General features: G+C 33.3%; 1 protein-coding gene across 1 annotated transcript; it reads left to right on the top strand.

Moving 5' to 3' along the window:
- Positions 1-9,686: 9,686 nt before the first annotated feature.
- LOC145582368 (cytochrome P450 81Q32-like) lies at positions 9,687-13,575 on the top strand. Its single transcript, XM_081639369.1, has 2 exons — positions 9,687-10,650; positions 12,371-13,575. The coding sequence occupies exons 1-2, from the start codon at positions 9,805-9,807 to the stop codon at positions 12,989-12,991; spliced, it is 1,467 nt and encodes a 488-aa protein (XP_081495495.1). The 5' UTR covers positions 9,687-9,804; the 3' UTR covers positions 12,992-13,575.
- The last annotated feature ends 2,690 nt before the right edge of the window (positions 13,576-16,265 follow it).

Below are 16,265 nucleotides of genomic sequence, written 5' to 3'. Positions count from 1 at the left end.
CTATTTTTAGTTGTCTAAGAAAAAAATAAAACTATTTTTAATTGTTAGCTAGTAAAATTAAGGGGATAGTTTTCAAGTTTGGATGGATGATCCATTTGCGTTTTATATTTTATGACTTTATTTATAAGTTGTTATGTACCCTTAATTAAATAGCAAGCTAAAACGTTTATTCTACTTACCTTATTACTCTTTATTACTCATTTCGATTTTATTATGTATTGTTTAATAAATTTAATTATATTTTATACGCCAAGGGAAAGTTTGTGGTGTCCTTCTTAAAATACCTTAATACCTATATTGGGTTATAATACAATGTTGAATTAAAAAAAAAATCTAATCCATCATCTTCTTTTACAATTAAGTAACTTTCTTAATCAAATATGTGTTTCTTTGTTTATAAATTTCCTATTATAAATTTTAATGAATTTGTTTCCTAATCAACTAAATTAAAATCTTCCTTATTAAAACAGGATTATATTCATCCATGTATGTATAAAAATATTCTTACGTATTATGTTTATCCTTCTCTTAACTAAGATCATGTGCTACAGTTATTTAATACTCCCTTCATATTTATTACTTGCTCCGTTTTCTTTCTTGAAACCTTTTACATTAATATCATATCACTAATAAATAAAAAAGACGGATCTTGCAGCCAGGCCACGAGACAGTACCACTTACCATTCCAACTATTTGTCAGGTATCTCGCCACGTAAGCGATAAATAGGTATTATCGTGACACATATTATGCTAATTAAAGTAAGCAAATTTTGGATAGATTATTTAAGGTAAAAATATTGTATAGAGTTTTATTATCAATATACTTATGATATTTCATATATAATAATTAATTTTAAATTTTAATAAATATCTTACAACTCTATTCTATTTCCATGGTAAAACTCGTTTTAAAAATTTCTTGAAAATAAGATCTATTTATAATATATTTGATTTATTTTTAAAAAATAATAAAGAATCAGCAAAAAAATAAGTTTTGATTAGTAAAAATAATTATAGTTTGGTAAAAATATTTTCAGTTCAATAAAAGTAATTTAAGTTCAATAAATATAATTTCAAGTCAATAACAACATAGATATCTATTTAGAAACAAAACTACAAAAAGTCTACCATCATATAAATATAAGCAATATGATATCATATGTCTTAATATCCTGCATTATCAAAGAGGATTATATGACTGTGTTGACATTCAAGTCAATAAGTTTATCTTAAAATTTTATCATCAGTTCTTAAACAAATTCTACAATATATTTTTTCTGAATTTTTTGAAACAAAAGGTCTGCATAATTTATTTTATTTTATTTTTTTTAAAACACAATGTTTGTATAAATATTTTTCTTTTATAGTCTCTATAGATTTTTAAAATTTATTTTCATTGTACAATATTTTTAATTTCGTTACTTATATTTACTATACATTAAAATCGTGGTTTTTATTTAAATTATACATTTTTTTCCAATTTGTGTACAAAAGGCTTTTTTTGTTTGATTATTTTTGTGTTTAGTTATTTTTCAAAGAAAATTGTTGTTTTGGATTTTGTATGGATCTTTTTTAAAAATATGTACCATTTTTTATTTTTTTCCAATGTTTTTAAAGTTAGATGTGTAGTTTAATTTATTTTGTTTTCGTTTTATGTTTCCGTTTTCATTTAAGAATGCTTTTTAATTTTTAAACTTGATTTTGATATTTATTCTTTACAAAGCTAATTATGAAATTCTTTATTTTTTCTTTTTTCTATGATTTAAACGAATTGTACCGCATTAGAATCTCATTTAGCTTTTTTAAAAGATCTTTTTTATATTTTTTTATTTTCAAGTTTAAAGATTTGCTATTTGATTTTTTTATTTTCAATTCTAAATTTCTTCTATAATTTCGTTTCGCTTTTTCAAAAATCTAGGTTAATATTGTAATTTTATATAGTTTCCTTAAAATATATTATTATGGTTTTTTGTTTTCTTACCTTGGAAGCTTCGACTATATACAAAAATAAAATTAAAAAAATTAAAACACTTTTTTTGTTTTTTTCGTTTCAGAAGTATTGTTATGGTTATATTTAAAATTAGGTCCATAAACCATTTGTATGGATTTAGATAATTTTTTAATTTACATTTTTAAAATAAATTTTTACATTAGTTTATGATTTTAAAAATGTTATCGTGTATTTTTAAGATAAACTTTTTTTTCAATTTTCTATATTTCTTTTTATTCTTAGTTAGATTTTTTTAAAAAAAAATCATCATTTCTAAATTTTATATTCTACTCTACAAGCAGATATTTACATATAATTTTTTTTTTTTGGTTTTTTTTATTGTTTTTTTTTTACACAAAACCGAGCTTAGCTTTATTAATTCATCAAAAGTTCGAGATCATTTACCCTATGAATTTCCGGGGGATACTCTGCTAACCATACTCGATATTCACTAAAAGAGCTACTTAACTTAGCCTAAGCTATGAACAACACTATATAATACCCATTCTTTTCACAAAAGAGAAAGAGCAAGAAATACAAAGTTTTGACATCCGTACGTAGGATATCTTTGACCACATCTCTAAAAGCATTCGGAAGTGTGACACCCTTCTTCATATGGTGGAAAAGCTTGATATTGTCAGTTTCAAGAACAAACCTTCTAAAACCAGCCTCTAACATAGTCTTGAGGCATTTAGCATTAGCTTCACCCTTAGCACACCATTCACACCAAGCTAGCGCCGAATGCAGAAATTTGCATTAGAATTCATTTTGTAAAGCCTATCAGGGGCATCTTTCCAAACCGACCCTAAGCTTTAAGATGGCAGCCCAGCAGAGCAAACCTCCATAGCATCTTCATACTCACCAACCAACCCAGCAGCCTTATGTAGTATAACATGCTCAGCCTTTGTTTTCTTTTCAAAAACCCACAAGTTGCACTTCAACCAAACACCCACACTAAGCACCAAAACAAATCCCACCACCTTGAGTCTTTGATTTTTTCACTAACTCTAGCACACCAACTTCGAAAGCAGCCATCCTCATCAGCACTTAAGTCAAGCCTTAACACTAAATGTCTCCAAATCGGACTAACTTTAGGACAAAGCAGCAATATATGCATGGTAGTTTCCTCCGATTCTCCACATGTTGGGCATATGCAATCATCGTCCATTCCCCTCGCAATTAGCCTTATCCTCAAAAGGATAGCATCCTTAATACACCTCCAAGCAAAAATTTTGATTTTTGGAGGAACCTTGGCATGCCAAATGATCCTCCAGTTGAAAGAAGGGGGAACACAAGATGAAGACGCCCTGCCCCTTACTTACCCATCAATAATTTAAGGAGGTTATACGCACCTTTACACTATAGATGCCGTCCTTCGAGTGATGCCAGCACCAGGCATCCAAGTCATCAAACATGGGATTTGGAATGCTGCATATTTCATTTACTTCCCTTTCATAAAATAAATCTTGAAGAATACTCAAGTTCAACCTTCGATCATCCCATAACTCATTCACAACAGTTGATAGATTTCCCCCTTCGCCTTTGGTAGAGAGCACACGAAAATTGGGTAGATTAGGAACCCACAGGTCATCCCAAATGTTGATGCTACATCCCCCACCAACAATTATCCTCGCCCTTTTTTCAATGACATTCCACACACTCAAAATAAAACGCCAAGTAAAACTCATACCCGAAACCATTTTCGCATTAAAAAAAATTGGAGGAGGGAAAATATTTACCTTTAAGCACCCGAGACATCAAAGAATTTTCATTAGTGAAAATCCGCCGAACTTGCTTTGCCAACATTGCTTTGTTAAATAATTGCATATTCGGAACCCCATTCTTCCTTGATTTTTTGCTCTGTACATTTTATTCCATGCTACCCAGCACATCTTCCTCTCTTCACTTTTTTGTCCCCAAAAGTAATTTCTACATATATTTTCCACCGCATTAAGGATACTAATGGGAATAGAAAAACATTGCATAGCATATATCAGAATCGCTTGGGCTACAGATTTTGAAGGAATTATGTCTTCGTCAAGTCCAATTACTAGATATATCAAGGATCACTATTATGGAGATAATTAGTTCATTCTTTTGGGTCATTATTGTCTATTGCTAGATATGACAAATGATCTTTAGGCTAGTCAAATGGTCCAAAGTCTAATAGAATGGATCCTATGAGGTCATACACAAGGGTATCAGATTGAACAAGTGTGAGATACATTAATGGGCCTCGTGCGGCTATGACAAACCATGTAAGGCATTGGGCTAGAGTAGTTAGGAATTTAGGCTTAACATGGACTCTTATTTCTAGATATGATCTATAAATAAAGCCTATGCCTAGGGTTGAAACAAGTCATAATTAACAGACAATGAATTGTGAAGGGAGGCAACAATATTTCCAAAAACCCTAATATTTTTCTCTCTCACGCACGCCCTCCCCCTCTCTCACCCGTCCGTATGGCCGACCACCTCTCCTTGGTGGTGTGTGGTGCTCGTGGTGGTTGTTCGTGGTTAATTCGTTCATCTCCTCTCCTTAGAAGGTTGATTGAAAGGGTTCAATCACAACTAACTAGCATTATTGGAGGTTCAATCTGTTCCAGTGGACTAAGTAGAGGAATCACACTTGGGGTTCTTGTTCTCCTATTGTTCTTGCTCAATCACACGTGGAATCACACTTCAAAGGTACAATTATATGTTCTTTATGTGTTGTGCATTGATCTTGGTTATTAGATTCTTATGAATATAATTCATGCAATCCGCTTAGAGTATCTAAAGTCCTACAGATTTAATGAGAATTTCCCAGCCAGCTTGTTTTAAAAAAAAAAAATTCCTTCTAATCTTTGAGTTTTTTCCAAACCCTATCTTGAATACTTTAAAAAATCTTCTTTTTAGAATCTCCAATGTAAGTTGGAAATCCTAAATATTTGTCATGTTTATCGACAGCCTTAAAAGATAACTTCATCTGAAGCGTATTTTTCTTCTATTGATCAATGTTTCGGCTAAAGGACACTTCCGATTTTTCCATATTCAATTTTTGGCCCGACGCCAACTCATAGGTTGAAAGAATATCAAGAACTGTGTCGGTTTCATCTTCATTTGCTCTTATAAATAGCATACTATCATCAGCAAAAAAGAGATGAGAGATAGGTTCAACATATTTACCTAACTTCACCCCATGAATGTGTGTTTTTAATTATTGTTAATTTTTATAAGGAATAATTTTTTATAAATATATTCGTTGTTAAAAAAAATTCTCTATTTTTATTTTTAAAAGACAAACATAACTTGATCTACTCATTAAAAAAAATTACAAACCAATATAATCCGTATATCATACATACTAAATACTAGTTAAATAATTAAAATAGAAAAATAAATTTAAATCAATCAAATGAGCTAAATGTGACCTTAAACTAATGATTAAGAAGCCAACTAGTCTCAAAAACAGCGTTTGCGACGCCTCGATATTCTGCTTCTACACTCGATTTAGATAAAGTGGGTTGACGCTTAGCTGACCAAGAAACGAGGTTGTCTCCGAGAAAGAAACAATAACCCGATGCGGCATGGCGGGTGTCGGGAAAACCTCCCCAGTCAATGTCAGTATAGGTAATCAAACGAGTTAGAGCAGACTGATATAAATGTAAGCCATGATCAATGGTACCCTGAATATAACGCAGAATGCGTTTCAAAGCATCAAAATGCGATTCCCTGGGATCGTGCATAAATAAACACACTTATTATACAGCATAAGTAATATCACAACGAGTGAAAGTGAGATACCGAAGTGCACCTGTAAGGATGAGATACAAAGTAGGATCCCGAAAGGGAGGTCCCAAATTTGTACTAAGTTTAGACTTAGTGTCAACTAGAAAGCTCATACCTGCACGCTCTAAGATGTCTTAAGCATATTTCTGCTGAGATAATAGCATGTAAGAGGAGTGCGGGTCACCGTAATGCCCAAAAAGTAATTCAATGGCCCCAAGTCTAACATAAGAAACTTTGTTTGCAGCCTAGAGATGATTCCTATGCGCAACCTGCCAGAAGATGTAGCTAAAATAATATCAACATAAAGCAGTAAATATGTCGCATCGTCACCTTGCCGAAAAGTGAAGAGAGAATTATCACTCTTAGCAATGAAGAAACCAAACTTTAGTAGAAAATTCACAAACCATTGATACCAAGCCCATGGAGCTTGTTTCAAACCAAAGAGAGCTTTGCGAAGTCGGCAGACATAGTCAGGTTTTCTCCAATCAACGAAACCTAGAGGTTGATGCATGTATACCGTTTCCTGCAAGTCACCATGTAGAAGACATGTATTTTTTACATCTAACTGATGAATTGACCACTTTTTAGCCATATCTAAACTGAGTACTGTGAGAATAGTTGCCGGTTTGACCACCAGACTAAAGGTCTCATCACAATCAACTTCAACTTCAACCTCCTGCGATCTGCCATCACATACAAGATGAGCTTTGTGCCTTTCAAGGTCACCATTAGACTTGTATTTATGCTTAAAGAGCCACATAAAATTAACAGTATTCATCCCCGTAGGCCTAGGTACCAAATCCCAAATCCTCATTTTAATTAAAGCACTGTACTCATCAAACATCGCGACATTCCAATTATTGTCTTGTAGAACTTGTTTGTGATTTTTAGGTAATGGGGATTTATGCTCAATGGTCAAGTTGGAATATTTAGGATTTGGTTTAATTATGCCATGACGAAATCTTGTCTACATTTCGGGTGAGGAAAGTGGGTTGGGTCGTGAAAGAATGGAAGATTGGCGATTAAAAGGGGTTAAAGCATGTGTTCTTGAGGTGTGATTAGGCTGATGGGCTGTGGGAGGAGAGCTTGGGCCGGCTGTGGGTGAGACTGAAGGGCTGGGCGTTGGATGGGTTGTTGGAGACCTAGTGCCAGCTGGACCAGGACTTGTGGTCTCTAGCCTAGTTGGGCCGCTGGGAATCCAGCGCCTAATGGTGATAGCGGGCCTGTTTGTTGAGTTTGGGCTTGAGTGTGTGACATGGGCTGCTGCATAAACATATGGGTTAGAAGCGGAGATCTGTCATCCACACCCAAAAACTTTCTCCAAGTTTTAAAATGAAAAATTAGACTCATTGAAAGTTACGTGTCTTGAAATAATAACTTTACGGGTTGCTAGATCTAGACATTTGTAACCTCGATGGTTGGAAGGGTACCCCTAAAAAACACAAGGAGTGGACTTGGCTAAAAGATTTGGAAAACATAGACATCCAAAAACTTGTAAGTGATCATCAGATGGGTTTCTATGAAACAAAGCTTGGGCCGGGGTCATGTGCTTTAGAGATTTGGTTGGAAAATTAAAATATTTAGAAGATACGTGGACGTCTTAAGAGCATGTGACCAATAGGACGGGGGTAAGGAGGCATGGAATAATAAGGTGCATTTGACATTATTAATGGTTCTAATCATACATTCGGCTTTCCCAGTTTGAGAAGAAGTATGAGGATAAGAAAATCTAAAAACCAATCCATTATTAATGCAAAAGTTTTTGAAGGGGTCATTGTCAAATTTGCGACCATGGTCACTTTGAAAAGATTTAACAAGACATTCAAACTAGGTTTGCCCATATTATCTAAAGTGTAAAAAGCATTGGAAGGCTTGAGATTTGTAAGCAAGAGGGATAGCCGAGAGATAGGTTCAACATGTCTACCTATCTTCACCCCATGAATGTGTTTTTTTAATTATTGTTGATTTTTGTAAGGAATTATTTTTTAGGAAATTTTTAATTTTAACACCACAAAAAAAACAAAAAATGGTTTTTAACACTACAAAAAAAAAAAAAAAAAAAAAAAAAAAAAAAAAAAAAAAAAAAAAAAAAACCTTTTATTTTAACACCACAAAATTTTTTAAAAATTGGCTTTTACCACCATTTAGCAGTTGCCGTCCAAATTTCCGTTAAGTAGGATCCCATTGTGCCACATGTCGCTACATAATTAGTCTAAAAAAAACCAAAACACCTAAAACTAACCGAGCCCCACCGCCGGCGACGCGCCACCACCACATCCTCACTCTAACCCTCCCTTTCCCAACCCAAGCCACCGGAAAAGCGGCGCCCTCCCTTTCCCCGTCCCCAAAATCGATCGTCGGTCCCCAACGGCCACACAAAACGGCCGTTCGTTTTTCAAACAACCCAAAAACGAACGGCCACAATTGCTACTTACGGTCGAAATCGACCGGTTTAAGGTCGAAATCGACCATTTCAGCCCTAAATCGGCCGATTTTGACCACTAGAGGCAGTTTTCAAAGGCCGTTTTTAAGGGTTCTAAGAAATGGTGGCTATTTTTGGTGGTTGTTGTAGAGAGCTGTCGGTTTTAGGGAGGGGGAGAGGAAAAGAGGGGATTTTCCGGTGGTTAGCTTGGGAATGGAGCTGTCAAGGTGAGAGAACGGTGGCGGTGCACTACTAGCGGTGGGGGCTGACGGTGGGGGAGGGGTGGCTGGGGTAGTTTTAGGGTTTTTGTTTTTTTTTTATTGTTTTGGACCAATAATAGGCTGACACGTGGCATTGTAGGTCCCACTAACGGGTTTCATCCATGAATCAGTTATGTGGTGGTAAAAGCCAATTTTTTTAAAAATTTGTGGTATTAAAATAAAAGTTTTTTTTTCTATAGTATTAAAAACCATTTTTTCGTTTTTTTGTGATGTTAAAATGCAAAATTTATTTTTTATAAATATATTCGTTGTTAAAAAAAATTCTTTATTTTTATTTTTAAAGACAGACATAACTTGATCTACTCATTAAAAAAAATTACAAACAAATTTAATCCGTATATCATACAGACTAAATACCAGTTAAATAATTAAAACAGACAAATAAATTTAAATGGATCAAATGAGCTAAAGGCAGCCTTAAACTAACTAGGACAACCCGACAAAGTAGTTGAACTCACTACTTACATTGAAATTTTACATGCAAAGTTTGTTGTAATCACTTACGTCATCTAATACATGTTTTTGGGAAGATCAGGGACACAAAAGCAAGCTAAAAACATTTAAAAATGTTGATTAAACAAGTAATTCGGGTCGAGTATTAGTCGGGTACAGTTGTAGGCTTATAGCTAGCCGTCTTTAGTTACCAAATGGTACAGTTTCACAATTCAGTAATTCAAACTATCAATATTAACTTTCAATATATCATGAGGCCAATTCTCCTTACCATTAAAAAAAATAGTTAACGTTCAATGTAATTACGTAAAATCAATACTCTCTTTGTTCTCAAATATTTTTTCCATATTTAATACTGTATTTAGGTTAAACTTAAAATACTGACTATAAATTCTCGTTAATCTATAAGAGATTATATATTCATATGAAATTTTGTTAGATTCGTCACGATATATATTTTATTAATACGAGTATTAAGTTTTCATAATTTTTACTCAGATAAAATAGAGATATAGACGTTTTAAAACACGTTTTGAAAACTATAATACGTCCAATAGGAAAAAACCTTTAGAAACGGAGAGAATACTATATTATGCATATACAACTACATAACAATTATCCCTTTACATTCCCTCTAATTTGTGTCTACTTCGAACTCAATTAATTCTTGTCTCGAAAAGTCGACATGGACCCTATTATTTTCGAGAGGCAGTATCTCCTTTTATAATAAAATTTTCATCGTTGTTTCCTCACGGAACAAAATTTAAAACGGAACAAAATCTATATAAATACTCACTTTTCTACATTCCAAAGTAAAGCTATCCTTATCACAATCACACAAAAAATAACAAAACCATAGAAATGGAGAAAATAACAAAACCATAGAAATGGAGAAATTATACACCATCTTATCTCTTTTTGCAATCATATTCTTCATTTACAAAATCGTTTTAGCCTCTAAACCAAAGAACAAGAATCTCCCACCAAGCCCACCATCAATTCCTATATTGGGCCATTTACACCTTCTTAAGCCTCCTTTCCATCGAACACTCCTATCTCTCTCCAAACGTTACGGCCCAATCTTCTCTCTCCGATTGGGCTGCCAGCCCGTTTTGGTGGTTTCCTCCCCATGGGCCGCCGAGGAATGCTTTAACCTAAACGACATTGTTTTTGCTAACAGGCCTAAGTTCATTGTAGGTGAACATTTAGGCTACAACCACTCCCTCCTCATATGGTCCCCATATGGGGATCATTGGAGGAACCTACGACGTGTTTCGGCCTTAACCATGTTATCCTTTCGAAGGATAAACGAAGCGGGTCCCACAAGGAGATCTGAGATCCGTAACATGATCTCGGAGCTCAAATCGAGTGGGACCCGAAAAGTGAACTTGTATGAGTTGTTTGGTAAGGTGTCTAGGAACCTTGTGATGAGGGTAGTGAATGGAAAACCGTGGGAGAGAATGATAGTAAAACCGCCTGCTGAACTCATGACAATATGTGATTTCATACCCGTTTTGAAATGGGTCGGGTTTAGAGGGATTGAAAAGGAGTTGAAAAATTTGATGAAAGAAAGAGATAGTTTTTTACAGAGTTTGGTTGATGAAATCAGAGAAAGTAAGGGAGGAACAAATGTTGATGGAAAAACTACGAAGAGTTTGATTGAACAATTGTTGGACTTGCAGCAAACTGATCCTGACTACTACACTGATAAAACTATCAAAGGAATTATTTTGGTAAGAATAACTTTACTACTCTTTTCGTCTCTAAATAAAATCTAAACTAAACTTTCTAAAATACTAAATTATTCATATAACTATTTATATCAATTATATGTGTGTCAAGTTCTTATTTTTTCGATTTATAATTTTGTGTATTATAATTACTACGTATTAAACAACTGGGCATCTATTGCACGAGGTTTAACCTAGTATAATTATATGAAATAATAATTAGAAACGAAGAAAATAAGATGAGAAATTGGACTTTTATATAAGGAGAATGATTATTAATGAAATGAGACTTGTTTTAGGACAGTGAGTGTATCGAGTAAGTTAGAGTTTCTTTTTATTCTGATTGGTAAAACTTATTTTAAGTATTTTTGAGTTTATTTTGTACTCGTGTCAAAAAAGTCAAATATATCAAAATAACATGAACGAAATAAGGCTTAAGGACTTGGTTTTCTTGTACGTATGTTTTATGACTGCCAAAAATAAATGCTACTTAAATCATTGTGATTTTGTGATGAGTTGAGTGGTTAGTCTAAAAAACAAAAAAAGAAAATAAACATAAACATAAACATACTAACAAGTAACAACACAAAGTTATAATGAGAATGAAGATTTGAACATGTGACATATTATACATAAGCCTTAATTTTTGTCAGTCAGGTCAAAACTTCATAGTTAGTACAAACTGAAAAATAATCTTTGCACATAACACATGCTATTCAAAAAGAATTTTATTTATTTATTATTATTATTATTATTATAATTATAATTATATATATATATATATATATATATATATATATATATATATATATATATATATATATATATATATATATATATATATATATATATATAATAAAATTAAAAAAAAAATGAAGAGACTAGTTCACCCATTAATTTAAAGCCAATTAAGCTCATAATGATCAAAATTTGATTCCAATTAGATCTCAAGCGAGGGAATTGACATATACCGCCTCTATTATTATCCATTATCCCTATTTATGAATTGAACCTTGTCAAATTTCAATTTTTTAGTAATCTGTTTATTTCATTTTATTTTGGTTTAAAATAACTTTAAATGAAATAATTTTACACAAAATATGAACCAAATATAGTCTAAATAATCTAATGACATGAGTCAGATGAGTGTCAAGAGTATAACTCAAATTGAGGACGTAAACCGTTTGGTTGTCATCAAAGGATCACTATCGATAAGCGATAAGTAGACTTGGTGGGTCTACAAGGACTACAACTCACATGGGCTAGAGATATTCAGCTAAAAATAGTAATGTGTGGTCTTTATAAAGAAAATCAATTTACTTTTATCTGATGAATAACTACATCATTTTTAGTGACATAATTGTCTATACGTAACAATATACTTGGATGTCAATTAATTTATTTTTCTAAATTCTTAGGGTTAATTAATACAATGGAATTTAAGACTTGTAACGAAATTCCTTTTATATTAGTATTATACTTGCAAGTTGCAACTCTCTTTACCTAAAGAAACTCTCTTTACCTAAAGAATACATACTTGTCTTTAAATGAAATTTTATATGGTCAAATTTAGTACAATATATAAATAATGCAAAAATCAAAATAATTCACTAATATTACATATTATGAAATAAAATAGTTCGCTTTGTGCTTTTGTGGTCTGATGGATGATATCAAATGGATGGAGTATTACTTACACGAGTTATGTGATGGTGTATTGCAGGTCATGTTATTAGCAGGATCAGAAACTACAACTCGAACTCTTGAGTGGGCAATGTCAAACCTCATAAACAACCCTGAAGTTCTAGCCAAAGCAAGAGCGGAAATTGATCGACATGTTGGCAAAGGAAGACTAGTAGACGATTCTGATCTCCCAAAATTAAGCTATATAAAATGCATTGTCAATGAGACTCTGAGACTTTTCCCACCAGCACCACTTCTAGTCCCACATTGCTCATCCAAAGATTGCACCATTGGAGGGTTTCATGTTCCGAAAGGTACTATTCTCTTTGTCAATGCTTGGGCAATACAAAGGGATCCTAACCTATGGGATGAGCCAACTGTGTTTAAGCCAGAGAGGTTTGAAAACGAGATAGAAGGGTTTAAGTTTATGCCCTTTGGAATAGGGAGGAGGGCTTGCCCCGGTAACAACTTTGCTCTTAGGAATGTTAATTTGCTTGTGGCTACACTTATTCAGTGTTTTGACTGGGAAGCAACTGAGGATGGATCAGTGGACTTGACTGAAAATCATGGTGCTGGCTCCATCATTGTTCCCAAGGAAAAGCCTTTGGAGGCTAGATGTCGTCCTCGCTCTTCAATGGAGGAAATCCTTAGTCAAAGTTGATTAACTATATATGCTTAGTAGATGTTATATTATAAAATTTAGGGTTGGTTTTGGAAATTTGGTTGCATGATTGTCTTTTATCTTTTATAAATTTCGTGTCCCTTTGTACCCTTACATAAATAGCTTAGTGAATGTACTTCATTTGTGATGTAAAAATGTAAGGGCAAAGTTTTGGGTGAGACGGAGTGAGTCCGACACCACCACGATCTCCCGCAGCCAACCTACCTCGACCTTAACCCAGAAACTCACACCTCGACTCCAACTCACAAACACCCACCTCGGCCTTGACCAAAAATACCCACCCGACTTTGACCTCTGCCCTGACCAGAAACACCCACCCGACCCTGACCTCTGACCAAAAACACCCACCCGACCCTGACCATAATCGCTCACCTCGTCCCACACTTCGACTTGACCCAGAATTGCGTGAATCTTGGTCGCCGAAAATCTAGCTATTTCAATTAAGGTGGGTGGTGGTCGCAGTTAAGGTAGGGTGATGGGGTGGTGGTTTCGGTTCAGTTGGTGCAAGGTTGAGGAGAGAGAAAATATTGTAGTCATGGAAGAAGAAGAAGGTTATTGGTGAATGAGAAAAAAATGTCAGGTATTAGATGTTTATTGTTTGGTATTTGATTGTTATTGTTTGGTATTAGATTAGTATTGTCAGATTAATATTAATTGGTTTAATATTTGTCAGGATTTAGAAAATTTTAGTCAGAAATAAGATTATTTTTATTAGGAATATCATAAACAAAATAAAGATGTTAGTCAGGAATAAGATAATTTTTATCAGGAATAAGACTATTTTAGTTAGGAATAAGATAATTTTTATCATCGGGTTTCTCAGACCCGCGCCTTTTTGTTGCTAAACCCAGTCTCACGTGAGTCCGTTCTACGCAAAAACCTTCTCAAATGTAAAATTACTTTCATTTCGGTTATATATCTTGTATATTACTCCCTCCATCCCTTTTTTACATTCCTGCTTTCCTTTTAGGGTATTCCAAAATTACATTCCTCCTTTCCTTTTTTAGTAAGTATTTTTTTTTTCCAAATATCCCAAATTATCCCTCTTTTTCTGTTATGTAATTAATGCTCACTCTTATTTTCTCACTCTTACTTTCCTATTCTCACTCCTAAATTTAGATGAATATGATTGGTTCTTAATTTTCTAATAGGAGCATGTTATTGGTCCTTTTTTTTTTTTTTTTGCAAGGGATTGATGACATGACATCATTAAATATTAATCTATCTTTGTTTTACTCAAAGACATCATTTAATGTTTTGTACTTCCCATTGTGTTTTGTTTTATTGTTATTTGTTTTATTCTTAGTTCCTTAATTCCCGTATAATTTACAAACAGGAATGTAAAAAAGGGACGGAGGGAGTATTAATTTTTTACATTTCTACTTACTTTTTTGGGTATTTCAAAATTACATTCCTACTTTTCTTTTTTAGTAAGTAAATTTTTACCAAATATTCCAAATTATCCCTATTTTTCTGTTTTGTAATTAATGTTTTCTCTACTTTCTCACTCTTATTTTCTAATTCTCACTCTTATTTTCATAATCCATGTGCATTAATTTAGATGAATATGATTGGTCCTTTTTTTCCACCAAAAAATGTTATTAGTCCTTTTTCTTTTCAAAGTATTGATGACATGTGCAGCATTAAATATTATTCTATCTTTGTTTTACTCAAAGGCATCAATTAATGTCTTGTAATTCCTATTGTATTTTGTTTTATTGTTCTTTGTTTTATTGTTCTTTGTTTTATTCCAAATTCCTTAATTCCCCTGTAATTTTACAAATAGGAATATAAAAAAGGGACGGAGATAGTACTTTTTATTGCTGTCGTGGAATAGGGGATAACAATTAATGGAGTATTGAGTTTGGGTTTTATCAATTGAAATAAAAAATATTAATATGATAAGAAAAGGATATTCCTTGACCCCTAAAATCTTATTATAGTGAGCAAATTGTTAAGTACAATTTGTTATTATGGACAAGTAGGACTCTCAATCTACGTATATTGAAAGATAAATGCTTCTCTAAATCGATAAATAACTATTCACTTTAGTATCCAACATCTATTTGTTTTAGCAAAATTCAAAACAATCAAACAATTTCTAAATCGTATGTTCCACTTTTGTTATTGGGCAATAATAGATGAAATCGTACTTTCTCTTGAGGAAAATTTGTCAAGAATAATACCACCTTTCAGCAGTCTTTCAAAAATAAAACGACCTTTAAATTATCTCAATATAACACGACCTTTGACACATATTTTTTGTAAATAGAACGTGACTTGTTGTTAACCTGTTTAATAGGTTACCTATGCCACGTGTCACATTGTCAATAGTCAATTTTTTATTTACAATTTTCTTTTTTAAAAAAAAAAAAAAAAATCTAACCCAACCACCCCTCCTCCTCCACTGCCTAGTCCCACTATCCTCGCCGGTGTCGTACCATCCCTTCCCTGCCGGCGTCAGGCCCCCCCCCCTACACCTTCGACCCCTTTCTCGGCGTTTTCCTTTCCTTCCCTTTCCCGTTCCTTCCTCCCATTCCCATCCCTATCCCTGATTCCGATCCGACCACGCGTCTTACCCAATTCCTGATTTCGTCCTTTTTCCCTACCACATCTCAGACAGGGGCGGAGGTACGGGAAGGACTGGTGGAAGCCCGACCTCCCCGGCCCATCATGGCAGCCTAGTTTTTTTAATTGTTGGCACCAATAAGTTTTGTGGATAAATGTAAATGTTAGCTCAAAATAACAGTAAAGTTGGGCTGCTTAGTTGGTTTGAGGAGGATATGATAATGTTTTGTTGGCATGAGATCACGGTATCTATCCTTCATCTATAGTTTTTTTTTTGGCATTTTTATCTTCTATCATTTTAAATGTATATATTTTGATTTTAAGTTTTTTTTTTTTAAATATATATATATATATATATATATATATGAAAATAATGTGATCTCTTCTACTTCTTCTCAAAGCCATTTATTTCCTATTTTTCCAACTAACTTTTTATTATAATATCATTTTTTTATTAGTATTTTTTTCTTAAAAAACCTATATACATATAAGATGATCAAGTTTTGACATTGGTATTTAAAAATTTCTAATAATTGCATTTTTTTTCCTATAGCTCTTAAATAGTTTTTTTTTTCATAAAAAAAATCTATATAAGAATCGGCCCCCCGGTTCCTAAATTCCTAGCTTCGCCCCTGATCTCAGATGCTAGCACCCCTTTTCCTTCACGCAAGCTCTCTCTTTTCCC

Source organism: Chenopodium album, chromosome 15 (genome assembly GCF_948465745.1).
Source record: "Chenopodium album chromosome 15, dcCheAlbu1.1, whole genome shotgun sequence".
Taxonomy (NCBI): domain Eukaryota; kingdom Viridiplantae; phylum Streptophyta; class Magnoliopsida; order Caryophyllales; family Amaranthaceae; genus Chenopodium; species Chenopodium album.
The sequence above is the reverse complement of the archived record's forward strand: the minus strand, read 5'-3'. Positions and strand labels throughout refer to the sequence as shown.